The sequence below is a fragment of the Lithobates pipiens genome, unplaced genomic scaffold (assembly GCF_037356315.1).
Source record: "Lithobates pipiens isolate NorthernLeopardFrog02 unplaced genomic scaffold, aLitPip1_a1.2 Scaffold_28, whole genome shotgun sequence".
Classification (NCBI taxonomy): domain Eukaryota; kingdom Metazoa; phylum Chordata; class Amphibia; order Anura; family Ranidae; genus Lithobates; species Lithobates pipiens.
The window spans coordinates 206542146-206569617 of NW_027507789.1; the positions used below are offsets into that span (position 1 = coordinate 206542146).

Consider the following 27472-nt stretch of genomic DNA (forward strand, 5'->3'; position numbering starts at 1 on the left):
GGGTCCCAAAACAATGACAAACTGACACTTGGGGTTCCCAGAAAAGTGACACACTGACACTTGGGGGACCTAGCAGGTTGACACGCTGACACTTGGGGGTCCCAAAACAATGACACACTGACACTTGGGGGTCCCAGAACAATGACACACTGACACTTGGGGGTCCAGAACAATGACACACTGACACTTGGGGGTCCAGAACAATGACACACTGATACTTGGGGGTCCAGAACAATGACACACTGACACTTGGGGGTCCCAGAACAATGACACACTGACACTTGGGGGTCCAGAACAATGACACACTGACACTTGGGGGTCCAGAACAATGACACACTGACACTTGGGGGTCCAGAACAATGACACACTGACACTTGGGGGTCCAGAACAATGACACACTGACACTTGGGGGTCCAGAACAATGACACATGGGGTTCAATACAGATAAAATGTATAAGCAGTGCTATAGTATAGTGCTATATATAGTATATGTATAGTGCTATATATTTATGTGTGTATTAAACAAAATAAAACTTGTGACGCAATAAAAAAAAGACAGATTTCCGCAAGTAGAACATGACCTTTATTTCTGAAGTGAAGTCAGGTTGATTTTTGAAAGTTCCCTGAGACAGGAATCACAGTATCTGAAAGATTATCACAGAACAACAGCAAGTCAGCCTTGACCTTCATTGCAACCTTTTATTATTAATATTATTTTTTTTTTTTTGTTATTTTACTTTAAATATTAACAGGATTTTTTGTCACATAAACAATCACAGAACAGACTCACAAACATGACAAAATAAATATACAAGTTTCACAAGTTCATTTTCATTTTTTTTACTTAAATAATTAATAAATAAATACAGCATTTTAATATACTGTTGTCAGTGCCTGGAATATCGTGGCCCTTTTGGTGATGGAGAAGGACGCAGTGGATTGTAAAAATGTACCACTGAAGCCTTCACCAGCAAAGAAAGGGGTTACATAAATTAAAAAAAAAATTACAACAAACAAAAAAAAAAAAAGAAAAAGAAAAAAATAACTTTTGTTTTTTCCCTTTGCCCAATAAAATGAAACTAAACAAAAATATCAAAACTCCTGCTTTATAAAATATCTTTAAAAAAATCCCATTGCTTAAAAGAATAAATAACAAAATATATAAAAAATAACTAGGTTTTTTTCAAAACTATTAGCTGTAGATAGTGTATTTTATTTTATTTTTTCCCCCATGGAATATAATCTGTGAAAAGTTTTTTTTTTTTGTAGTTACTGTTTTTCCATATTTTTTTCTTTTTTATCTTTTTGCGCTTTCCCCTCATTGACATGGGTGTCCAGTTAAAATAGGCAACAAAAAAAAAAAAAGAGAATAATTTAAAATAAACTTTAAATAAATATGAAATGTGTGGATTAAAAGGAATAAATTACAACAGAACTTGTTAAAAATTAAATAATTTACATAATTAATTAAAACTATCGCTATGTTTTTTGTTTGTTTTTTCCGTGGAAGTGCAGCTGTTCTACGGGTTATTATGCTAACTGCTTCGTATTCACAAACTTCGTGGATTCTATTTACAAAGCTAGGGCTTTTTTCCTTTTTTTTTTTTCATTTGCAAAGTACATGCAAGCTTTAAAAACCAGAACTTGAAGACGTCGGATTCTACAGATCCAATTATTTCTTAGGGACTTCACCATAAAGGAAAAAATTAATTCTGGATTTTTTTTTTTTTTGCCCGTCAATTTAAAATACGTATCCACGGAAAGCCTCAGTGCACTAGTCAGTAGTTTGTTTGTTTTTTTTTTTTGTTTTTTTTTGACAGGCAGTCAGTTAAGCGTTCATGTAGGTCCTAAAGTGCACAGTGAGAAGTTAAATGGTATTTTTGAACCCCGTCAGTGCTTTGTTTCATGCAGTAAAATTTTCCTAACAGTCCCCCGAAAAAATAAGATTATATGGGGTGGAAAGGATAAATATGAAAACAATAAGGCTGGACTTAATTAAAAAATTTTTAAAAGTTAAAGAAAACACTTAGAACTATCTTTTTTTTTTTTTATCTCTATGCCTAAATACAATAACCTATTATCTCCGTTACAAAATAATTTGAAAATACGAGCTGTTAATAACTTTGCTAGGAGCAGTATTATTTACAAGGAAATGATTACAGAACTTAGGACCTGACGAAGGTTCCCTGGCGTTTTCACCGGAGTTCATAACCAAGGTCTAGCCATGGGTTTGCCTAGGTTTTTTTTTTTTTTTTTATCTAGTTCACGACTAAGATGTAGACGTTAGATGTTTAATTATAGGTCAGTTAGCTAGGGTTAGGCATAGGTTATTCAATTATCTTCCTTTCAATGGGGTCCAGGCGTAGGGTTTACCTGTTTATGGTATCTGGTTAGCTAAAATCCAGACCTATATTAAATAGTTATGCATTTTTTTTTTTTTACCAGGATTCAGGACTAAGGCCCAGGTATGAGTTACATGCTTGGCTGTTACTGAAAACAGATATAGGGTGAATGCTTTTTTTTTTTATTTTTTTATTTTTACGGACGAACAGATACAGGTCACTTAGTTTGTTTCGTTTATGGGAAAATACAGTGGGGGGAAATACTCATTTGATCCCCTGCAGATTTTGTAAGTTTGCCCACTTACAAAGAAATGAAGGGTCTATCATTTTTATCATAGGTGTATTTTAAATAACAGAGAGAGAATTATCAACCATAAAATCCAGAAAAAAAAACACATGATACAAATATGATAAATTGAGTTGCAGTTCAGTGAGTAAAATAATTATTTGATCCCTACCGACCAACAATAATCTCTATCTCCCACGGACTGGCTACAGTAGGTGCTCATGTGGTACACAGATTAGTCTTGTTAATTTAAGAAGGTGCTCCTAACGACATCTCGTTATATATGTATAAAAGACACCTGTCCGCAGAATCTCTTTCTTCCATTCAAACCTCACCATCATGGGCAAGACCAAAGACCTGCCAAAGGACGCCAGGGACAAGATTGTAGACCTGCACAAGGCTGGAATGGGCTACAAGACCATCAGCAAGAAGCTTGGTGAGAAGGAGACAACTGTAGGGGTGATTATTGACAAATAGAAGAAATACAAAATAATCATCGATTATCCTCGTTCTGGAGCTCCATGCAAGACTCCACCTCATGGGGTAAGAATGACCAATGCGAAAAGTGAGGGATCAGCCCAGAACTACATGGGAGGAGCTTGTGAATGATCTCAAGGCAGTTGGAAACAAAGTCACAAAACAAACCACTGATAACACAATACGCCGCCATGGATTGAAATTCTACAGCGCCCGCGAGGTCCCTCTCCTCAAGAAGGCACATGTACCATCTGAAGTTTGCCAATGAACATCTAAATCATTCAGAGAAGGATTGGGGAGAAAGTGCTGTGGTCAGATGAGACCAAAATTGAGCTCTTTGGCATTAACTTGACTTGTCGCGTTTGGAAGAAGAAAAATGCTGACTATGACCCTAAGAACATCATCCCTACAGTCAAGCACGGAGGTAGAAACATGATGCTTTGGGGCTGTTTCTCTGCTAAAGGTACAGGCCAACTTTGTCGCATTGAGGGGCCATTGGATGGAGGCATGCACTGTAAAATCTTCCAGCGTGACAATGACCCAAAACATACCGCCAAGGCAACAAGGAAGTGGTTCAAGAAGAAGCACATTAAGGTCATGGAGTGGCCTAGCCGGTCTCCAGACCTTAATACTATAGAAAATGTATGGAGGGAGCTGAAACGTTGAGTTGCCAACCGAAAGCCTTAAGGATTTAGAGAAGATCTGTAAAGAAGAGTGGACCAAAGTCCCTCCGGAGATTTGTGCAAACCTGGTCACCAACTACAAGAAACGTCTCACCTCTGTGCTTCCCAACAAGGGTTTCTCCACCAAGTACTAAGAGATGTTTTGCTTGGGTTTCAAATAATTTTACTCACTGAACTGCAAGTTAATTTATAAAATTTGTATTGTGTTTTTTCTGGATTTTTGGGTGATATTCTGTCTCTATTATTTAAAATAAACCTATGATAAAAACTATAGACCCTTCATTTTTTTTGTAAGCGGGCAAACGTATAAAATCTGCAAGGGATCAAATAATTATTTTCCCCACTGTAGGGACAGGTTACCTACTTTCTAAATTTCACAGTGAAGGATCATTGACTTATTTGCCTTTCACTGTGGTATAGACATAGGCCACCTAGTCATCCCATTTTCCCCTAAAGTTCACCTAAAAGCCTATTATAGGATTGGAAAATGTATTGCAATTAATATACAACTGTTTTTCAGCTGTTTTCCTGAATAATTAAAAAAAATAAAGGTTAACAATAAAAATGTCCATCAAATTTACATTTAGGCACAGCAGACTCCAATAAATGCAACAGATATTGATGCCCTCATAGTACGGGGTGGTACTGCTATCTTTTTCGTTAAAACCAAAGGACTGGTGCCAGGGCATCCAATCGAAAAAGGCATCCCACCCCTTTCCTGCAAGATGCAAGGAACATCGTTGCTTTACAATTCTTGCACTGCAGCACACAAGGGACAAGAACGATACCGAATTAAAAAATAAATAAATATAGACACGTTAACATGACACAGAGATCTGGCCCTCCCACATCCACTCGACATCGGCAAATTCACGTTTTTTAAGGACGTTCACGTTAGCAATGCATTTTTGAAGCGGCTAGTTTACTGATCTCCAACTGCTCATGGTAGGGTTAAGACACAAAAAAAAAAAAAATTGCGCAGTTGGTAACTCCAAAAGCTTTCCCTGAGAACCGATAATCCTTTGCGCTTCTGTCGGAATTATAGAACTGCTCTTCAAATGTTTCTCGCAGAAAAAAAAAAAGTAAAAAAAATAGTAAGGACTCTTCTTGTGTATAATACTTTGTCTTTATCTTCCCCCTGCCAGACGTAACTGCAACAGAACACAATGACTGACACGGCCCAGACAGTTCATCCGTGGAGAAAACGCTCCCATTTTGGCTTCCAGTTGGGTATGGTCCATTGTACAAATCTCAAGGGATTTGTGGCGATCAAGTCATTTTTCCGGGCTCTCGTACGCGGGATGTAGACGGTGGGGGCTGGCTTGTGACCATTCTTCACTTGCAAGAACCTCCTTTTCGCAAAGTGATCCCCACATTCTGTCTGATAGCCACATACAACTGACGGAAAAAAAAATACAGTTTTTGTCCAACTTTTTGGGCTTCCTCATTTTCTTTTAAATTATTTTGGTCCTTTAAGTTTTGATTCAAAGTACAAACCGTGAAGTATCGTGAACCTGAATACTAAATGGGAAAGTCCATCTATTCCCTTTTTTTTTTTTTTAGACCTGAATACCTTTAACCGCTTGTTTGATACTTTCAAGCAAAGCTTTGTTCTCTGGGTTTTGGTAACACTCTTTGTTACTGTACATGTCGGTTAGGGTGTTGACATAGGAATCAAAATTCTGTTCACTGATGGGCTCCTGTTTGTAAGAAGAAAGCAAAAACATTATATTTTAAAAAATAGTGTTGATTGTTCATACAATTTTACATTCTAGGACAGCCTTTCTAAACTCTTTCAACACCCTTGAAATAACTTTCCAGTCTCAGGGAACCCCTGCAAAAAAAGGATTATCTACAACTCATGATACATTAGTGTGATGGTCAGTGGGAAGAATTCCCCCCTTACAGATAGCTAAAAAGATCAATGGTGTCAGTGGGAACTTATTTAAGAGGCAGAACTTGCTCATTGCTTAAGGAACCCCTAGCAACTTCTGGAGGAACCCTGAGGATCCATGAAACCCTGGTTGAGAAACCCCTTCATTAGCCCTTGTACACACAGTCGGACATTCCGATGGACAATGTCCGATAGGACCGTGTTGTCGGATAATCCGACAGTGTGTGGGCTCCATCGGACTGTTTCCGACGGACCAAGTTTTCCAGCTTGGCTATAAAATTTTCCGAAAACATGATCCGATCGGACTTTGTCTGATCATGTGTAGAGAATTCCGATCCGACAAAGTGTCACGCATGCTCAGATCAAATTCCTAGACCAAAGCTATTGGCTACTAGCCTGAACGTAGTCCCGTCATAACGAAATAACATCATCACGTTAAGTACGATCGGATTTTCTGACAACCTTGTCCGACTGTGTGTATGCAACAGTTTCGGACAAAATCCGATGGATTTGGTTGTCGGAATGTCCGACCGTGTGTACAAGGGCTAAGTGTGATGGTAGGTAGGAAGAATGCTCCTTAAATTTGTCATTGGGAAGAATTACCCCCTTATAGATAGCTAAAAATATCAATGGTGTCAGTGGGAGCTTATCTGAGAGGCAGAACTTGCTCAATGCTCAAGGAACCCCTAGCAACCTCTGGAGGAACCCTGGAGTTACATGGATCCCGGTTGAGAAACCCTGATCTAGGCAATAACATTTGTGAGATATACACGGGGAAATACTGTTTAAAAAATAGAATTGCGCGCTAACACATGAAAGTAAAAAATAAATGCTTACTAACATATAAACCTATGATGAATAATGACAATAGATAAAGATGAGCCACTCAAACATCAATATTACTAAATATCCATAGAGATTAGGTGGAATTAGAAAACGTTCCTTGGTGGGTACCATAAGATGGCATCACGTCCCCCATATAAATAAAGGTGCAAAAAGTCAATAAATGGAAATCCTCATCGTGATATATCAGATCACACTGACAAACAAAGCGAAATCCACTACCACATGAATACCGCGCTTTCCCGCTTGCACAAGCTGAATCGCTTGTGGCTTATACCCAGCCAGGGCCCTTTCCTCATGGGATATCAAGGAGATGGCAATCTGACCAGATAGGCTTTCAAAACACATTGGTAAACTGGATGGTCAAATCTTTCCACTGGGTAAGGGATCTCTGTGGATTTTCAGTAATATTGATGTTTAATTGGCTCATCATTATCTATTGTCATTATTCATCAGAGGCTTATATGTTAGTAAGCATTTATTTTTTACTTTCAGGTGTTGAAGCACAACTCTATTTTTTAAACAATACCATTTTATAACTGTCAAAAAATGTTAGGCAAAAAAGTGAAGCATGGGAGCAGCATTTGGTTTGGGATGATAAATACGTATGCTATAAAAATGACTCACAAAGATCTAGAACCACATTTTTGGTATTAAGTGATGGGGGAGTTTGACTTTTTGGAGTTGGCTGAAGTTCTGTCTAGTCTTAAAAAGGAGGTTTTTGGGTTTATCTGTGAGATAACTCACCAAGTGTGGAAGGCGAATGTTGGTAAGACTTCGTATGAGGGCGTGACTTAGTCCAGAAAGTTCTACAAATAGGGCATCATTTTGCTCCTCGATGACCTTGTTTTCCTCTTCAATGTTCTTCAGATTCTTCTCCATTGATGTTATCTGTTATCATTAGAAAAAAAAAACATTAATTATTTTCAGAATTAAACCTGAGAATGCAGCCTATCCATTCACTAGAAATCGGTGACATCACTGAGTATGCATCCTATTTGTTCCTTAGAGACCAGTGACATCATTGAGTATGCAGCCTATTCATTCATAAGGGAAAGGTGACATCACTGAGAATGCAGCCTATTCATTCACTAGAGAGCAGTGACATCACTGAGAATGCAGCCTATCCATTCACTAGAGACCAGTGACATCACTGAGAATGCAGCCTATCCATTCAATAGAGACCGGTGACATCACTGAGAATGCAGCCTATCCATTCACTAGAGACTGGAGACATCACTAAGAATGCAGCCTATCCATTCACTAGAGACCAGTGACATCACTGAGAATGCAGCCTATCCATTCAATAGAGACCGGTGACCTCACTGAGAAGGCAGCCTATCCATTCACTAGAGACTGGTGACCTCACTGAGAATGCAGCCTATCCATTCACTAGAGACTGGTGACCTCACTGAGAATACAGCCTATCCATTCACTAGAGACCGGTGACATCACTGAGAATGCAGCCTATCCATTCACTAGAGACCGGTGACATCACTGAGAATGCAGCCTATCCATTCACTAGAGACCGGTGACATCACTGAGAATGCAGCCTATCCATTCACTAGAGACCAGTGACATCACTGAAAATGCAGCCTATCCATTCACTAAAGATATAACTAGGCTGGAGGGTCAGAGAGACTTTGATAAATGTCACTGACCTGAGACTGTAGGTTGACCATGTCTGCTTCCATCTCGGTGTTGGACTCTGTGAGCTCGTTAATCTCCTTGTTCAGCTGTTTAATCTCTTCATCATTCTCTAACACTGAAAGAAGAAGCCAGTTGTCAGAAAGGCACAGGAGAGCAAACCAAATGTTGACAGCGATAGCTTTATATAAACTTCCTATCACCTTGGTATTTATATGGTAAACCTGAAACAAAAAACCCTAACTGGGGTTTTTAAAGACCAATCACCCAACTTTCCTTCTTCGACCTATGTATCTGTGCAAAATGCACATCAGGAGTGCTCAATGACAAGTTCCAAAACATTCTAATGTATATTTTCTTCTTTAAACCAAATGTTTTCTCTGTTTTGAGGTGTGGAAATCTCAGATGTGGAAGTTAGGATGTGCACAACACATTTCTATCATTTCTGTAGGACTTTTAGACATAGGTGGACATGTCGTTAAAGGACTTTTACATATTGTATATCACTTTCCTTTTAGAAATAGTTGTCTTTTTGGTACAGTTGGTAAGGGTGCATTTATATCTAAGAACAACAGAAAACAACATATCTGCCCAGTTCATCTGAAATTGGATATTCTAGGACCCATTAGGACTTTAAAGGGGACCTGTCTAGATGGTTGCTGTTAGGCACAGTGCAGCGCTCCGTCCAGTGCTGGAATCAGGACAAAGAACGACTCTGCTGTGGAGTCAGAAGCTTCCTTGGGCTTGATAGTTGACAAAATTATTATTATTATTATTATCACCCAGGATTTATATAGTGCCAGCAATGTGAAGGCCTTTTATCCCTGCCTGGTTGACATGTGGATGAAGTAGGTGACTGTGTCCCTATCTCTTGGAGAAACGGGAGCACTGAGACCAAGCCGAAGATTTTTCAATCACTTTTAATGCAAATTTATATAAAATCTAGGACACTTACCATCACTGGTTTTGAATTTTGTCCCTAGAAGCTCGTCACCTGAGAGTTTTCCCTTTTTGGAAGCAAAAGAAGCCCGTGGACAGCCTGACAAGCTGCGGATAAAAAAAGAGAAATTCAGAGTCATTTACTGTAGGCAAAGCAACAACGGCAGAGGCTCAGATCAATTTAAAGGGAGAATGGTGCACATGGGCAGGGCGATACGCTGATCAATACAAACATTCCCCAACACAGGGCCTGCTGAGTACAGCCAGCCCTTATGTACTGGGCCCCATCACTTCAAAAGGGGGGCCCAGGCACCTGCCTAGCAGGAAGGTCGGCTGTTCTGTCTTATTGCAGACACCGATCCTCTTCTGTCTCTCCCTTCAGTGCTGCCTGCTTCTGCTCTTCTTTGTTCTTCTGGCTGCACTGCAGGGGCATTGGACCTAGCACATGCCCCCCTTCCCTCTGCTGTCCGGACCCCCATGTCGCAGCACTGCCGGGCTTCCTTCCTCTCTTCTCCCGCTGGCAGCTGCTATGGGCACACAGGGGGTGTTTCAGGATGGAGAGCAGGAGAGGGAGCAGTAAATATGTAATTTACTGGCCCCTTCCTTTGCTGAATAAACACAGTGAGCAAATTGTACCAATCACTCCTGTGTCCATTCATCACTGAAGCACAGCAAACAGTGTTTACCCACTTGCCAACCAGCCCCCGTCATTACACAGTGGCATGTTGGCTCATTCCCACAAATCTCCGATGGTGTATGTCGGCTCGTTGAAGAGCCATAGCAGACATGGGCGCACCCGCAGCACAGATGGGGGACCCAAGGCGCTTGGCCGGCAGCCGTGGTGTCAGACACCGACGATCACGGGATAGAGAGCCAGAACGGGGATCTGTCAACAGACAGATCCCCATTCTGACAGGGGAGGAGAAAGAGAGATCTGCTTTTCCTAGTGATAAGGAACAGCGATCTCTCTCCTCCTCCAGTTAGTCCCCCCCCCCCAAAGTTAGAAACACCTCCCAGGGAACACATTTAACCCCTTAATCGCCCCCTAGTGGTAACTCCTTCCCTGCCAGTGACATTTACACAGTAATCAGGGCATTTTTATAGCACTGATCGCTGTATAAATGTCACTGATTCCAAAAAAGTGTCAAAAGTGTCCGATCTGCCTGCCGCAATGTTGCAGTCCCGTTAAAAATCACAGATCATTAGTTACTATTACTAGTAAAAAATAAAAATAAAAATGCCATAAATCTATCCCCTATTTTGTAGATGCTATAAAATTTGCACAAACCAAACAATATACGCTTATTTATTTACCAAAAATATGCAGAAGAATACATATTGGCCTAAACTGATGAAGAAATTTGTTTTTTTTTGGGGAGATATTTATTATAGCAAAAAGTAAAAAAAAATATATTTTTTTTGGTTACCATTTTGGCTGTTTTTTTGTTTATAGCGCAAAAAAAATAAAAACCGCAGAGGTGATCAAATACCACCAAAAGAAATTGGTGGGGAAAAAAAGGACGTCAATTTTGTTTGGGTACAACGTCGCATGAATGGGCAATTGTCAGTTAAAGTGACGCAGTGCCGTATCGCAAAAATTGGCCTGGTCAGGAAGGGGGAAAATCTTCCGGTATGTAAGTGTTTACTATGCATCAGTTTGTGAATGAGCAGGAAGCCTCAGAGCGCTTCCTATTCATTCATCTGTGCAACTGAGGCTGCAGAGAAAGAGATTGATAAAGCTATGTCTTCATTCACTTTTGGCTGTTGGGGGGGGGGGGGGGGGGTCAGTCAGATAGGCTGTATGGGACATACCTCCCAACATTTTTAGATGGGAATGAGGGACACCTACTAGCAAATGTATGTAGGCATAGGACACGCCCCCTGTCACACCCCCTTAAAGGAGAATTAACCCAAAAAAAAGCTTAATTAAATCCACAAGGGCTTTTATTTTACCACTACTATTCCTTTATATTGGCTTTTAAAATGTACAAATTCGGCAATTTAGAAATCAGATGAAAGGTTTAGTGCTGGGAATCACTTTTTGAAAGATAAAAAGTGCATTTTATATACATCTATATGGATCAGACTAAAATGAGGGACACATGAGGAGGAATGAGGGACAGAGGGACATTGCTCCAAGTCAGGGACAGTCCCTCGAAATCAGGGACAGTTGGGAGCTATGTATGGGGCCCTGCCCAGCACACTTTTCAGCTAGTCAGCACAAAAAAAAAATTCAACGTAACGTCTCAGTTTTTCTTTTGTTGTATACATTTGAAGTTACGTGTAAAGCCCCACTACCGTATCAAGGCACCTCTGCAATGTGGGAACTGTAGACAGCTATACAAAATAAGGAACAAGATGAGCAGAGCCAAGAAAGTGGGGGAAATGCTGCCATTTGGTCTCCATGACATATAAGAAGCCAGTGGGTGACTTGGCCCTTCAAACTCCATACCGAAGATGGGCGTTCCTGTTTGGAACGTGCAGAGCCCAGCTTATATCTATTAACGTCTTTCTGTCATTTCATTACCTGCGGTGGGTTAGGAAGCTTCCGTTAGCGTGGCCTGATCCGTCGCAGCCAGGCGTTGGGCAGGAAGGGCCTTCGTTTTTCAGAGACTTCCAGGAAAAGGCAGATCCGTTGAGGGTTCCTTCTTTCTGCCTGCGGGCAGCTAGCGGGCAGCCGGACGCACTGCGGTGAGACGCGTATTTTCCGCTGATGTGTCCCAGTCCATCACACCCTGGCACTGGACACCTGTTTGGAGAGAAATTTGTTATATAAATGATGTACATTCTATCTTTCTATTCATTCATTCTATCTTTCTATTCTATATTTAAAGGGTTACTAAACCCAATTTTTTTATTTTTTTTAAATAACAAACATGTTATACTTACCTCCACTGTGCAGTTGGTTTTGCACAGAGTGGCCAAGATCCTCCTCTTCTGGGGTCCCTCAGCAGTGCTCATGGTGCCTCCTCTTCTCGAGTGCCCCATCAAAGAAGTGCACTCCTTTGGGAAACGTATGCAGGTGCGCTCCGCCGTCCTGCTGCGTCTATTGACACAGACAGCAGGACTCAGCCCCACCCCCCTGGCGCCGGCGTCATTGGATTTAATTGACAGCAGCAGGAGCCAATGGCTGCACTGCTATCAATCTATCCAATCAGGACGCGAGACACCGGCCGGAGTTAGTGTGCTCGTTCCTGTTGCGGGAATTACGGGGTTCCGGTAAAAGGGGAGCTCCGGGGGGCAGCTGCATGACAGGAGCAACACAAATAACCATCAGAATGTTTTACATCAGGGGTGTCCAACCTTTTGACCTTCCTGGGCCACGTTGGAAGAAGAGGAATTGTCTTGGGCCGCACATAAAATACACCAACATTAAGGATAACTGATGAGCAGAAAAGGTCGGGCAGATCACAAGTTGACGATCACTGATAATGTACCTATCTGAGTAATAGAACTTTTTTTTGTAATATTTTTTATTATAAAAGTAAGAGAGGGCAACCTAAAACTTGTGTGATATTTTTTATATTGAATATGCCCGGCTAAAGGTAGAACACCCAAGTATTTGGCACCTCGTCCCGCCAAACTTCCGTAAAGTGGTAGGTTCTCCTCCCTTAGGGGCGGGCTTCGGCAAGTCATGTATACCTGTATATTTAATGATGTCTTTGATATTTTGTACTTATTTAATTCTTTTTTGTATTTTTGTACAGTCTTATGCATTTCCTGACTGATTCGTATATCCCCTGATGAAGCTAGTAGGCGAAACATGTCGGGCTAATATACGAATATGAAACCTTTGTTTAAGCTGAACATTGCCATATGACCACCTTCATCTTTAAATGTTGAATATTCCTGAATGAACTGGCCCTGTTTTGTTTTAACTTTATTCTCATTTAAATTATATATATTTTTCAATAAATATATGGTTTCCATTATTATCTGTAAGCACCGCGACAATCCCCCTTCTGCTTTCCCATTTCATATAGTGTGAGATTTGTTTTTTGATCAACGAAAGCATCAATATCTGGTTGGATGGATGGAGTAACAATTCTTAATTAATTCTCAAGGTGCTCATCAGAAATTGAGGGGGGAGGGGATTTGTATTGGGAGGGGTAATAATTGTTCCAGAAGGGGAAATTTAGGGGTAGGTGTACTAGGTGTGGTGACTCAGGGGGATTTGTGTTGGGAGGGGGGATGGGGGAGGAGGATTTATGCTAGGAGTTCAGATTCAGGGAGTTTGTCCTAGAGGCGATATGGTAGAGGGGAGGAGGAGATTTATTCTAGGAGGAGAGACTTGTATTTTTTTTTGGGATGGGGGTGTGTGCTAGTAGGGGTGATTGGGGGTATTTGTATTAGGGGGGTATTTGTGCTAGGAAGTGGATTTGGAATGGGGGGGAAAGAATGGGCACTCAGAGGGCAAATTGAGGGGGGAGGGGATTTGTATTGGGAGGGGTAATAATTGTTCCAGAAGGGGAAATTTAGGGGTAGGTGTACTAGGTGTGGTGACTCAGGGGGATTTGTGTTGGGAGGATTTATGCTAGGAGTTCAGATTCAGGGAGTTTGTCCTAGAGGCGATATGGTAGAGGGGAGGAGGAGATTTATTCTAGGAGGAGAAACTTGTATTTTTTTTTGGGATGGGGGCGTGTGCTAGTAGGGGTGATTGGGGGTATTTGTATTAGGGGGGTATTTGTGCTAGGAAGTGGATTTGGAATGGGGGGGGAAAGAATGGGCACTCAGAGGGCAAATTTTAGGGGTGGAGGATTTCTGCTAGTAGGGGTGATGGGGGGGTTATTTGTGTTAGGAGGGGGGTGGATATTAGTGCTAGGAGGGGGATTTGGAATGGGGGGAAAGAATGGGCACTCAGAGGGAAAATTTTAGGGGTGGAGGATTTGTGCTTGTTGGGGTGATAGGGGGGGTATTTGTGTTGGGGGGGTATTTGTGCTAGGAAGGGGATTTGGAATGGGGGGAAAGAATGGGCACTCGGAGGGCAAATTTTAGGGGTGAAGGATTTGTGCTAGTAGGGGTGATTGGGGGGTTATTTGTGTTAGGAGGGGGTGGATATTAGTGGTAGGAGGGGGATTTGGAAGGGGGGACAATTTTAGGGGTGGAAGATTAGTGCTAGTAGGGGTGATTGGGGGGCATTTGTGTTGGGAGGTATTTGTGCTAGGAAGGGGATTTGGAATGGGGGGAAAGAATAGGCACTCAGAGGGCAAATTTTAGGGGTGGAGGATTTGTGCTAGTAGGGGTGATTTGTGTTAGGAGGGGGGTGGATATTTGTGCTAGGAGGGGGATTTGGAATGGAGGGAAAGAATGGGCACTCAGAGAGTAAATTTTTTGGGGTGGAGGATTTGTGCAAGTAGGGGTGATTGGGGGGGGGTATTGGTGTTAGGAGGGGGGTGAATATTAGTGGTAGGAGGGAGATTCGGAATGGGGGACAATTTTAGGGGTGGAGGATTAGTGCTAGTAGGGGTGGTTGGGTGGCATTTGTGTTGGGGGGAGGGTATTTGTGCTAGGAAGGGGATGTGGAATGGGGGGAAAGAATGGGCAATCAGAGGGCAAATTTTAGGGGTGGAGGATTTGTGCTAGTAGGGGTGATTGGGGGGTATTTGTGTTAGGACGGGGGTGGATATTTGTGCTAGGAGGGGGATTTGGAATGGGGGGGCAATTTCAGGGGTGGAGGATTAGTTCTAGGAGGGCTGGGGGGATGGAGAAGGCAAAGATTTGTGCTGGGAGGGGGATTTCATTAGGGGGGCAAATTTGTAGTGAGAAAAGAGGGGATTTGTGCTTAGGGGTAAGCATGCAGATTAGTTGTGGTGGTGGGGCGGGGGGGATTTTTGCTGATACATACAGTAATGCTCATACATCTTGGGGGAGGGGGTGCAGTTTGGCATGCCCCCCCTGGGCTCTAGGTTACCACTGGATTGAATAGCAGAAAAAGTGTGCGGCACATTAGATTTGGATTTATCCGCACGGTCCAGGCAATTAGAAGCGGAGGGCACGCCATGTTAACTGGGCTATGCTGTGTGAAGGAGAGTTTAGCGGAGGCCTTCTTTAATTGTCTCTCGGCGCCGCACAATTTCCTCCTAATATTGTGATCAGCAGGAACCCAGGAAAACATTGCAAGCAAGCTGCTGTGCGCTGATACATTTGCAAGCAAATTAGGAGGTCCTCCAGAGAGGGGGAGCGCCGCACCGCTATCGCAGTTAATCTAGCAGATTTACATGGCTATTAGAAACTTTATGACATGTTTGAGGGAATAACTCAGAGCGCTGAACATCTGTCTTCTGTGCCCATTCCACCCTCCGAGGATTTCCTGCGATACGCTTTTCTAGTCACAAAAATGGATCTACTCGAGTATTTATAACAGTGACTACCAGACTGGAATATCTCCTTCTGTGCAGCCAGGGCTATCAGGGGCTCCCTGACCACATACTCTACTTGAACCCCTTCCAAGCTTTCAAGAGTTGAAATATGAGACTGTCAGATCTACATTTTCTAAACTTGTATTTTTTTTTTTCTAGCGAGTCCCTTCTCTATTTCTTAACACATGCCTGAACTCTGTGAGCTGTCCACGTGACTTCCAGTTCCTCAAACATATATCAGTTGGATCTTTACTTCTTACATTAGCAGCCAGTGCAGGACTTCCAAACGTCTGATCCACAAATTCAGCTGGTGTGCACGGATGATGTGTATTTAATATAAGGAAGGAATTAGTAGGACTATACTTATTTCAAGCTGAACCCCCATGCACATAACCTATATTACCAAAAGAATAAGAAAACCGAGGTTCCCGTCCTACCTGACTGTACTAAAAAATGGTGTTCTTGCTGTGGTTGGTGTCCCCCCAGGAGATGTCTCCACACGTTGTCATCAGGTATGGAAATTAGGATATACACCATATTACCGAAAGTATTGGGACACCTGCCTTTACACACACATGAACTTTAATGGCATCCCAGTCTTAGTCCGTAGGGTTCAATTTTGAGTTGGCCCACCCTTTGCAGCTATAACAGCTTCAACTCTTCTGGGAAGGCCGTCCACAAGGTTTAGGAGGGTGTCTATGGGAAAGTTTGACCATTCTTCCAGAAGAGCATTTGTGAGGTCAGGTACTAATGTTGGAGAGAAGGCCTGGCTCGCAGTCTCCACTCTAATTCATCCCAAAGGTGTTCTATCAGGTTGAGGTCTGGACTCTGTGCAGGCCAGTCAAGTTCCTCCACCCCAAACTCGCTCATCCATGTCTTTATGGACCTTGTTTTGTGCACTGGTGTGCAGTCATGTTGGAACAGGAAGGGACCATCCCTAAACTGTTCCCACAAAGTTGGGAGCATGAAATTGTCTAAAATGTCTTGGTATGCTGACGCCTTAAGAGTTCCCTTTGCTGGAACTAAGGGGCCAAACCCAACCCCTGAAAATCATCCCCACACCATAATCCCCCCTCCACCAAATGATTTGGACCAGTGCACAAAGCAAGGTCCATAAAGACATGATTGAGCGAGTTTCGGATGGAAGAACTTGACTGGCCTTCACAGAGTCCTGACCTCAACCTGATAGAACACCATTGGGATGAATTGAGGATGAGATGAGACTACGAGCTAGACCTTCTTGTCCAACATCAGTGCCTGATCTCACAAATGTGCTTCTGGAAGAATGGTCAAACATTCCCATAGACACACTCCTAAACCTTGTGGACGGCCTTCCCAGAAGAGTTGAAGCTGTTATAGCTGCAAAGGGTGGGCCAACTCAATATTGAGCCCATGTGCGTGTAAAGGCAGGCATCCCAATACATTTGACAATATAGTATATATATATATATATTTTTTTTACTTAGGCCTACATTTTCCTTTAACAGCAAGAAAGATTCCATTGAAAAATGTGGCTTGTCACGTGGGGGTAATTGCAACGAGAGTTATTTGTGTTAACATCTGTGATGGCTTCTTTGAAGGATAATTAACGTGGCGATGGGTTCGGAATTGCTCGTTGCCCAGTGGGTGGCTGCATAGCTCAGTCTTGTATCCTGAGTGGCGCGCGGCATCCCGCCGCTGCCGCAGAATAGCTTCCATTCCAGAAAACTTAGCCCAACCGCTGGGGGTGACTATTGATAGAAGGCCGCTCTCCTGCCCCCGAGGGGCCAGAGGCAATTGGCAGCTGTGGGGGTTCATAAATGTGTTGCTTCTACGTGATGCGCTCACCATGGTGACTGTCACTCGATGCCGACGGGAGCCCGCCGCTTAAATGCGTTTCATTCTTCATCCCTGGCTGATATCGCCCTGCGCCGTTCTTGAGAACAAGGGACTGTTTTTTTTGTTTTTTTTAAATATGGTGACATCCTCCTCAGTAAGACACAAAGTACAATAAAGTAGTGAAATTATTTTAAGCCATCATTTTCATGTATAATTTGCAGGAAATCCAGCAAACCAGCCGAAATCAGGTTTTCAGTTGCGATAGTGTAATAGTATGTATCAGCAGGGCCCGGCAATACAGTTCTGCCACCTCCAGCACTAAAAGTATATTATGCCAAGGGTTGCTGGGATGTGCTGGAGGCTCTATTAATGCTGGCTGCTGAGGAATCTATTGTCGCTGGGGGGATTTATTGCTGTTGGGGAAGTCTATTGCTGCTGGTGGGGGGAGGTCCATTGTTTCTGGGGTTCAATTGTTGATGAGAGAAACCTACTGTTGGGGGTTGGAGGGTCTATTTTTGCTGGATACTGGGAGATGTATTGTTGTGGGGATCTATTGTTTCTGTGGGGGATTTATAGTTTCAGGAAGGAATCTATTCTTGCTGGGAGATCTATTGCGGCTAAACGGGTCTATTGTTGCTCTGGGGCTCTGCTGGGAGGGAACTAATGTTGCTGAGGGGATCTGTTGTTGCTGAATGGATCTATTGTTGCTGTGCGGATCTATAGTTGCTGGGGAGATCTATTGTTGCTTTGATAAAGCACAATTCGTGTGCGAAACATGTAAGCTGAGTCTCCCTGGCTTGTACATGTAGTGCTCCTCGTGTTATTCATGGTTTTATGTGAAGAAAGGCATTTGGATCTCAGTTTGATGTGCATCCATCCGGACTTTCCTTTCATTATTGCTTCAGCTGCGACTGGGTGGGCTCCCTGCAGTGAGGAGATCATGCTGTTGGAGCTGGCTCACTTGTGAGCAGTGTGGACCTTTTGTTTGAATGTATCTGTTGTTGCTGTGGGGATCTATAGTTGTTGGGGAGGTCTATTGCTGCTGGTGGGGGAGTTCTATTGTTTCTGGGGATTCAATTGTTGATGGGAGAGATCTACTGTTGGGGGGGGAGGGGAGTGTGTGTCTATTATTGCTGGATACTGGGAGATGTATTGTTGTGGGGATCTATTGTTGCTGTGGGGATCTATAGTTGCTGGGGAGATCTATTGTTGCAGAGGACCCATTTTATTGCCTTTCATGAGTAAATTCCATACAAAACTACTTAGTACTGAAAATGATACTTGGTTCTGTATTCTCAACATAGGTGGTGGAACCAAGGGGTGTTGCTTAGAGGTGGATAGAGGGCGGAGACAAGAGGTGACTCGGAAATGGGGAGTACCTGTATCTATTGTCTGAGAAAAAAGCCCGGTGTATCAGAATATATAATAAAAGGGTGAATGTGGTGCAAAGAGTGAACACAATAATGGGCTAATGAGATCAGCATAAAATCCGTAAGGTCCAACTGGATCTCCAGGGATGACTCTCTGCTGGCCTCAGGCACTTCATACAGCACCTCTTAGCCCTTGTACGCACGGTCGAAGATTCCGACAACCAAATCTGTCGGAGTAATTCCGACGGATTAATTCCGGAAGAGGTCCGGAAGTGATGTTGCATACACACGGTCGGACTAAGTTGTCGGAAAATCCGATTGTACATAACGTGATTACGTTATTTCTTTACGACTGGATTATGTTCAGGCTAGTTGCCAATAGCTTTGGTCTAGGAATTTGATCTGAGCATGCGTGGCACTTTGTCCGTGGGAGTAGGCTACACATGATCGGAGTATGTCCGATCGGAGCATTTTGTTGGAAAATTTTACCGGTAAGTTGGAAAAATTGGTCCGTCGGATATTCCGACGGAAACAGTCTGATGCAGACCACACACAGTCGGAATATCCGACAAAACAGTCCGATAGGAAACATTCTGACGAAATCTCCGACCGTGTGTACAAGGGCTTAGGAGACCGAGGAATCTCTGGATGAACAAGTAAGGAGAACAGGAGGGAGAGATCTGAATGTAGTATATTACAAATTCATTGTGGTGAAACATAATTGGCAACTCACATGCGGCGGATAAATACATGTTGATGTGTTTATCTGCCACATGTGAGTTGCCATTTGTCTTTCTCCACAATAAATTTGTAATATACTACACTCAGATCGGGCCCTCCTGTTCTCCTTACTGGCATCATAGGAATAAGACATTGGGAGCCTGGTCCCCAACCAGGCTGCCACAAGGACATGGGGGCAATTGTCCAATTGCTCCCATGTCCAATTGCCCCATGTCCAATTGTCCAATTGCCCCCATGTCCAATTGCCCCCATGTCCTTGTGGCAGCCTGGTTGGGGACCAGGCTCCCAATTCCTTATTTCTAGAATTCTAGGATGATGGGTATGAGTTTCTTAATTTTTATCTTTAGCAATCAATTATAGAGGCCACACCCATTTTCTCTCACTGCCATCATAGTATAAAAGTGATATCGCATGCATTGTATTCTTGTTCTGTATAGACTAAGTGGGTACTGCCACAGTTAGATTGATGAGAAGCGGCTGAAGATCTCTCCAGTTGGTACAGAAACCAAAGGGAAACGTTAAAACCTCTGTCTTCTTATCCAAGTGACAACCACCTCCTTCCCCCCACCCTATTTTTTAGTCCCGTTGTCACGGGGACAGGAAGTGAGGTGTAATATGCCCATCAGGGGTTACAGACATAGGTAAAAATGCAACAAAATGATTTACTATCAGGACTATCCTAAACTTTATACTTAAAAAAAAAAAAGTTTTGGCTGGAGTTCAGCTTTGAGGTTTCTTTGACCTTTGACAGCAGCCTAACTTTTATGGTGGTGTCCCAGCCCCGCCCCCTTTTTATTACTTGAGGATGGGATTGCGTGGTACACTGGCTACTATTGCATGCTGAGCCAATCAAGAATACAAACAGAAATAGATTTTTTTGGCCAACAAACTTTTCTGAAACTTGCATTAAAAATCTTTTATAGGGTCATTGGTTGGAACCTCAGCCACAACACTACGCCCATGAAGTTTGCATGTTCCTGTTGGGTGGGTTTTCCCTCAGGTACTCCAGTTTCCTCCCACACTCACGAGACATGCTGGTAGGTTGATTGGCTCCTGTTTAAATTGGCCTTTGTTTTCTGATGTATGAATGTGAGGTAGAGACCTTAGATTGTAAGCTCCTTGGGGGCAGAGCCTGATGTGAATGTAAAGTGCTGCACCAATCGTAGGTGTTATATAAATAACCCCATACAATTATAAATATACTCCTTTGGGATTTCTTTTCAGACTGACACTATATACAAAAAATGTGATTGTATTTGTATATTTTGTGTTTGCCTTCATTCTTCATAGCTTGACAAGCCTTTATTTTTTTTTATCCTGAGCACGTTCACGTGAGGTACTTACTTCAGGAGTTCTGGGTCGTCCTTGTCGTCTTTCGTGGGCGTAACCTTCATTCCGCTTTTCTTGGCACGAGGACAACCTGACAAGCTGTAAATCGAAAGAAGAGGATGTAATTATTGCCGTATGGTGTGCTGAGATAGCGTACATTCTATTCCCAGGCTTCTGTTCACCTGAGTGGCCTGGCAGATGCTATAAGGAGGGTTCTAAGGGAAATGAAGGCCAGTCAGTCAGACACTGCTGGGTCCCCGGGGCAATTAAACCAATCGCTTTTCTCAAGGCTATTCAAATGCAAAGGCTTCTCTTTCCAGGAACGGTATCAAGTCATTCAAATGTCATTTAAAAAAAGGTTTTCAGTTTGGCAAGCAATACTTGTATCAAGGCAAGGCTTTCATGATATGTCAGTAGTTGGTGGATGATGGCAAAAGGTTATTTAACTTGACTGCTTCCTGTATCTCTTGATGGCCAGGGCACTTGGGTCACCAAGGCACGTCATCTGTCATGGCAAATTATGATGGTCCCATTCTCCCTGTTGGGTTTTTACATTATTTTATGTTAAAGAAGAAATGGGAACACCACACGATGAGGATGCTTAGTGCTCTAATGTGGGTGGAAACAGAGCCAGGAACTAGGGTATTTTCAAGAGTCTTCAAGAAATAGGACGCAAGGGCTTTACTCAATCCACCAGGCTTCTCAATAATCAACATAATAGCATGGGGTGCACACACCCTTTTAAAGCAGGGGTCTCCAAACTTTCTGAACAAAGGGCCAGTTTATTGTCCTGTAGACTCTATGGGGGCCAGACTATGGCCAGTAGCAGTGGAAATTGTCCTGGCATCAGTGGGAGTAAACATTGCCACATTTGGTATTAGGGGGAGGAGTAGTGGCTCATCATTGGGAGGAATAGTGCCCCATCATTGGTGTCAGTGGGAGCTATTGTGCTTCATTGTTGGTGTCAGTTGGCGGAATAGTGTCTTGTTTCGGTGAGAGGAGTAGTGTCCCAAAGGGCCGGATAAAGGCAAGCAAAGGGCTGCAATCGTCCCCAGAGCCACCATTTAGAAACCACTGTTTTAAAGGAAGGTCCATCCAATCTTTGTGGTGGGATGTCTTTGTCAAACTCCTCAGTTCTGCCTTTAGAACAGTGGTCTCCAAACTGTGACCCTTTGCTTGTTTTTATCCGGCCCTTGGGGCATACTATTCATCACACTGATACGAGACTCCATTCAGCCCACTGATACCAACACTGGAGCATAATTCCTGCCACTGACATCAACAACCGGGCACTATTCTTCCCAGTGACACCAACAATGGAGAACTATTCTTCCCACTGACATCAACAACAGGCCGCTAGTCTTATCACTGACACCAACAATGGGGCACTATTCCTCCCAAGGACACTAAAGTTGGGACACTGTTTACTCCCACTGGTGCCAGAAAAAAATTATATTCCCGCTGACCACAGTCCAGCCCCCCTAAGGCCCCTTTCACACGGGGCAGATCAGTAATGATCCACCCCGTGGTGATCCGCTTGCTCAGCGGGGATCGCTCCGTTGTCCCCGCTGAGCTGGCGGCGGACAGGGCGGTCTCCGCACACTGTGCAGGGACCGCCCTGTCAGCTCTCTCCGCTCTCCTCTATGGGGGATCGGATGAGCACGGACCGTCTGTCCGTGTTCATCAGATCCGCTCTGCAGACGGATAGAAAAATAGGATTTTCCTCCGTCTGCAGAATCGGACTGTTGCGGAGGCGGACAATAGCGGGTGTCTGCGGATGTTCATCCGCAGACACCCGCTGTCCCATAGGGATGCATGTATGTCTGTATTTCACCCGCAAACGGATGGATGAAATACTGACATACTGTCCACATGTGTGAAAGGGACCTAAAGGTTGAAGGACAGCAAACTGCCCCTTGTTTAGAAAGTTTGGAACAAAGTCAGCATGGCCTTCTTTCTGGATTGTTTTATGATATGAAAATATTGTAGGTAACTATCTTGTAATGCCTGGGCAGGGTAGGCGGAGCCAAACATTACAAGAACTTGGAACTCTGGAGAAGAGAAGAAAGCAAGCCATTTTTGTTGCTCTATTTCTTCAGCCAATAAGTAAGATGTCCACAAAATGACAAGCTAGAAAATGACATGACTTAAAGCGGAGGTCCACCCTAAAATGGACCTTCCACTCATCGGATTCCTCCCCCCCTCCGGCGCCACAATTGGCACCTTTCAGGGGGGAGGGGGGTGCAGTTACCTGGATAATCCAGGTAACTGCACCCACTTCCGGGCTAGCTCTCTGCAGAAAGGGGCGTACATTACGCCCCTTTCCGCAAGTGCCCGCCCCCTTCCGCAAGTGCCCCGCTGCCTGCTGGGAAACACACAGATCCCAGAGGCAGCGGGGACCGTCCTCATTGCGCAGCGCGGCTCGCGCATGCGCAGTAGGGAACCGGGAAATGAAGCCGAAAGGCTCCATTTCCTGATTCCCATATCCAAGATGGCGGCGGCAGCACTCGAGTGTCGATCTAGAGATCGGCTTCGGGTGCCGACATCGCGGGCGCGCTGGACAGGTAAGTGTCACTATTTTAAAAGTTAGCAGCTGCAGTATTTGTAGCTGCTGACTTAAAAAAAAAAAAAAACGCGGAGTCCCGGCGGACTCCCGCTTTAATGCTATGCCTTGAGGAAGCACCATCAACCTGGCATGCTTGCTCCAACAACCTGATGTAGATAACACAGAACAGGCTTGCATTATTTTCCTGCTGTGATGAGGATCATAATGCAAGTCATGGAAAAGGTTTCTCCCGTGTGTTGTAGGAACATAAAAAAGAAACATAATGATGTCTCAGGGGACCATACCTCCGATGAGACGCATAATTCCCTGTAATGTGTCCGGAGCCGTCACATCCTGGAGTGGGGCACCTGAAGAAAACCAAACAAAAGAAGGAAGTTAAGCCTCCAGCTTATTTCACCTAGGACTTTTCTTACTGTAAAGACAGTAAAGAATAATTGAACTTTTTTTTACAATGGTACATCTGTTCATGTAAAGAACAAACGTCTGGGAACCATTCCGGCTCCTGAAAACTGTCTAAGCCCTTGTACACATGGTCGGAGATTCCGACGGAATGTTTCCTATCGGACCGTTTTGTCGGATATTCTGACTGTGTGTGGTCTGCATCGGACTGTTTCCGTCAGAATATCCGACGGACCAGGTTTTCCAACTTGCCGGTAAAATTTTCCGACAAAATGCTCCTATCGGACATACTCCGATCATGTGTAGCCTACTCCGACGGACAAAGTGCCACTCATGCTCAGATCAAATTCCTAGACCAAAGCTATTGGCTACTAGCCTGAAGGTAGTCCCGTCGTAACAAAATAACGTCATCACGTTATGTACAATCTAATTCTCCGACAACTTAGTCCGACCGTGTGTATGCAACATCACTTCCGGACCTCTTCCGGAATTAAACTGTCGGAATTACTCCGACGGATTTGGTTGTCGGAATCTCCGACCGTGTGTACAAGGGCTTACAATCTTTAGTCAAGACCACTATATGAAGCCAATGGTGGACAATCAAGCTATAGCTTGTCCTTGGTTACAATGAATGATACAATGAATTTTTAAGACAATTTGTCATCTCTATACAATGATGATTGTTACAGATAATTTTGACATCCTTTTTTTTTCTTTTTTGCCGTTAACTTTAAAAAAAATTTCATGCAAGCAGGCATGGCAATTTGCCGTGAAGAAACATAGACAAAATCTGCTTAGAGTTTTTTTTTTGTTTTTTTTTCACAATTGATTGAGCTTGTTTTGAAAATGTAAAAGTTTATTCCACCTTTCTGAGAAACCAGATATTCCGAGCCAGAAGATGTTGGTTATGACCTTTATAGACAGTGAGAGGACACATTTGAGACCAGAAGAGTCCTGCAGAAGCAGATGTTTACCACGAAACGCGTAGACCTTGGTTCTCATTTTGTATTTATACTCTCCTTTATATGCATTATGGTTAATGAAAGATATTGTAGATTATGAGTTTTTAGGCCACTTTTGGGTTCGTTTTTTATTAAAAAAATTGAATATATACAATACTTTCCGTTTTATCTAATATTCTATATTTGAGTTACTATTGGAGGTACCTTGAAAGTCACCTTGTTCATGGTATGTGCGGCTACTTTTGTCTACAGTCACTTTAATTCTGCCCACCAAGCATTTGAAATAAAAACCCGGTGAGCACGTGAAACAGACAGAAGTTAAGTGATGAGCCTGCAGGTCTGAGGATCTGCATACAAACATTCAGCCAAGTTCAAAATTTGCTAGTTTCTGATTTTTCTAACTGAAAAAAGCTAAATCCGACTATAATAAGCTGTACTTGGACTTCCAATAGCTAAAATACCCAGGTAGAGGTCATTGAGAGGCATACCATTAGGGACAATGGACATTTCAAAATCCTGTACAAACATATCAATGGGTAGGGTGGTTTAAATACCTGATAATGTCCTGAAGAATAATTTAGCAGCAACTGGCAAAAGGTGGAATAATCCTTTAGAGCACATGTATCTTTTAGGATTAAACATAATGCTGTAAAAGAGGAGGGTAGGGGAAGGAAATGCCATAACTGGACTTTCCAATGATGTGTGTGTATTTTTTGGAGCAACATTTTGTAGGCCTACTAAATTCTGGCCATAGGCATTACAACCTAATTGTACAATATAAAGGTCTATTAAACCAATCCATTCCATTTGTATACAGTCAGGCAGGGCATGTGGTGCTATGTGGTTGTTTGATATTCTACAAACTGTAAGATATATGACCAGCTTTAGTCAATGTTCTTCTATACCAGTGGTCTCCAAACTTTGGCCCAGGGGCTAAATGCGGCCCTTTGCTTGCCTTTATTTGTCTTCAAGCTGACACCAACAATAGGGCATAGTTTCTGTTACTGACATCAACATCAGGACACTATTTCTCCCAATGACACCACTGATGGGGCACTATTCCTCCAATTGACACCAATGATAGGGCACTATTCCTCCGAATTACATCAATGATGGGGTACTATTTTTCCAAATGACACCAATGATGGGGCACTATTCCTCCGTTTAACACCAATGATGGGGCACTATTCCTACGATTGACAATAATGATGGATCACCCATTCCTACCCATAATGACAAAGATGCACTGCCACCCACTGATGTTAGGACATTTTATAGTTCTAATGGCCCAAGTTTGATTCCCCCCAAAAGTGTGAAGAACAGTAAGCTATCCCTTTGTTTAGAAAGTTTGGAGTCCTCAGTTCCTATTCCTCCCACTGACATCCACAACAGGGCACAATTCTCCCAATGGCACCAATGATGGGCCACTATTCCTCCCACTGGCACCAATGATGGGGCACTATTCCTCCCACTGACACCAAGGGTGGGGCACTATTCCTCCCACTGACACCAATGATGGGGCACTATTCCTCCCAATGACACCTATTCCTCCCACTGACACCAATGATGGGGCACTATTCCTCCCAATGACACCTTTTCCTCCCACTGACACCAATGATGGGGCACTATTCCTCCCACTGGCACCAATGATGGGGCACTATTCCTCCCACTGACACCAATGATGGTGCACTATTCCTACCCCTAATGCCAAAGATATACTGTTACCTCCCACTGATGCCAGAACAATTTATACTTCCAATGGCCACAGTCCCTGAAGTCCGAAAGACAGTAAACTCTCCCTTTGTTTAGAAAGTTTGGAGACCTCTGCTCTATACTGTTTTTCTTTTACCATGGCAGCTTTTGAGGTGGATTGTAGGGAAGTTAGTAATTAATTGAGGTACACTATATTACCGAAAGTATTGGAACGCCTGCCTTTACTCACTATAACAGCTTCAACTCTTCTGGGAAGGCTGTCTACAAGGTTTAGGAGCGTGTCTATGGCAATGTTTGACCATTCTTCCAGAACCGCATTTGTGAGGTCAGGCACTGATGTTGGATGAGAAGGTCTGGCTCGCAGTCTCTGCTCTAATTCATCCCAAAGGTGTTCTATCGGGTTGAGGTCAGGACTGTGCAGGCCAGTCAAGTTCTTCCACCCCAAACTTGCTCATCCGTGTCTTTATGGACCTTGCTTTGTGCACTTGTCCAAATCATTTGGTGGAGGGGGGATTATGGTGTGGGGTTGTTTTTCAATGGTTGGGCTTGGCCACTTAGTTCCAGTGAAGGGAAATCTTAAGGCGTCAGAATACCAAGACATTTTGGACAATTTCATGCTCCCATCTTTGTGGGAACAGTTTGGGGATGGGCCCTTCCTGTTCCAACATGACTACAAACCAGGAAACAAAGCAAGCTCCATAAAGACATGGATGAGTGAGCATGGGGTGGAAGAACTTGACAATCCTGACCTCAACCCAATAGAACACCTTTGGGATGATTTCAAGTGGAGTCCACATCAGTACCTGACCTCACAAATGCTCTTCTGGAAGAATGGTCAAACATTCCCATAGACACACTCCTAAACCTTGTGGACGGCCTTCCCAGAAGAGTTGAAGCTGTTATAGATGCGAAAGGTGGGCCAACTCCAATATTGAACCCTACGGACTAAGACTGGGGTGCCATTAAAGTTCATGTGCATGTAAAGGTAGGCGTCCCAATACTTTTGGTAATATAGTGTATTTCACAACCAAACTTCAAGCAGCTGCCAGGGTACCATGACTATAGGTCGCTTAGAGAATGGCGACTTAGTATTTTGCACTTTTT

General features: G+C 43.3%; 1 protein-coding gene across 5 annotated transcripts in view; it reads right to left on the reverse strand.

Annotated features, from left to right (window-relative positions):
* Positions 1-560: 560 nt before the first annotated feature.
* Positions 561-27472, reverse strand: part of MYT1 (myelin transcription factor 1) — a 105508-nt gene continuing 78596 nt past the window's right edge. For all 5 annotated transcript variants that reach the window (XM_077460377.1, XM_077460374.1, XM_077460373.1 and 2 more), the window contains 7 exons: positions 23579-23641; positions 20744-20827; positions 11639-11860; positions 9128-9219; positions 8187-8290; positions 7273-7416; positions 561-5488 (listed from right to left, as the gene is read on the reverse strand). In XM_077460377.1, the coding sequence (XP_077316503.1) occupies positions 5348-5488; positions 7273-7416; positions 8187-8290; positions 9128-9219; positions 11639-11860; positions 20744-20827; positions 23579-23641 (850 nt within the window). In that variant the 3' untranslated portion in view covers positions 561-5347. The remainder of the gene's footprint in view (positions 5489-7272; positions 7417-8186; positions 8291-9127; positions 9220-11638; positions 11861-20743; positions 20828-23578; positions 23642-27472) is intronic.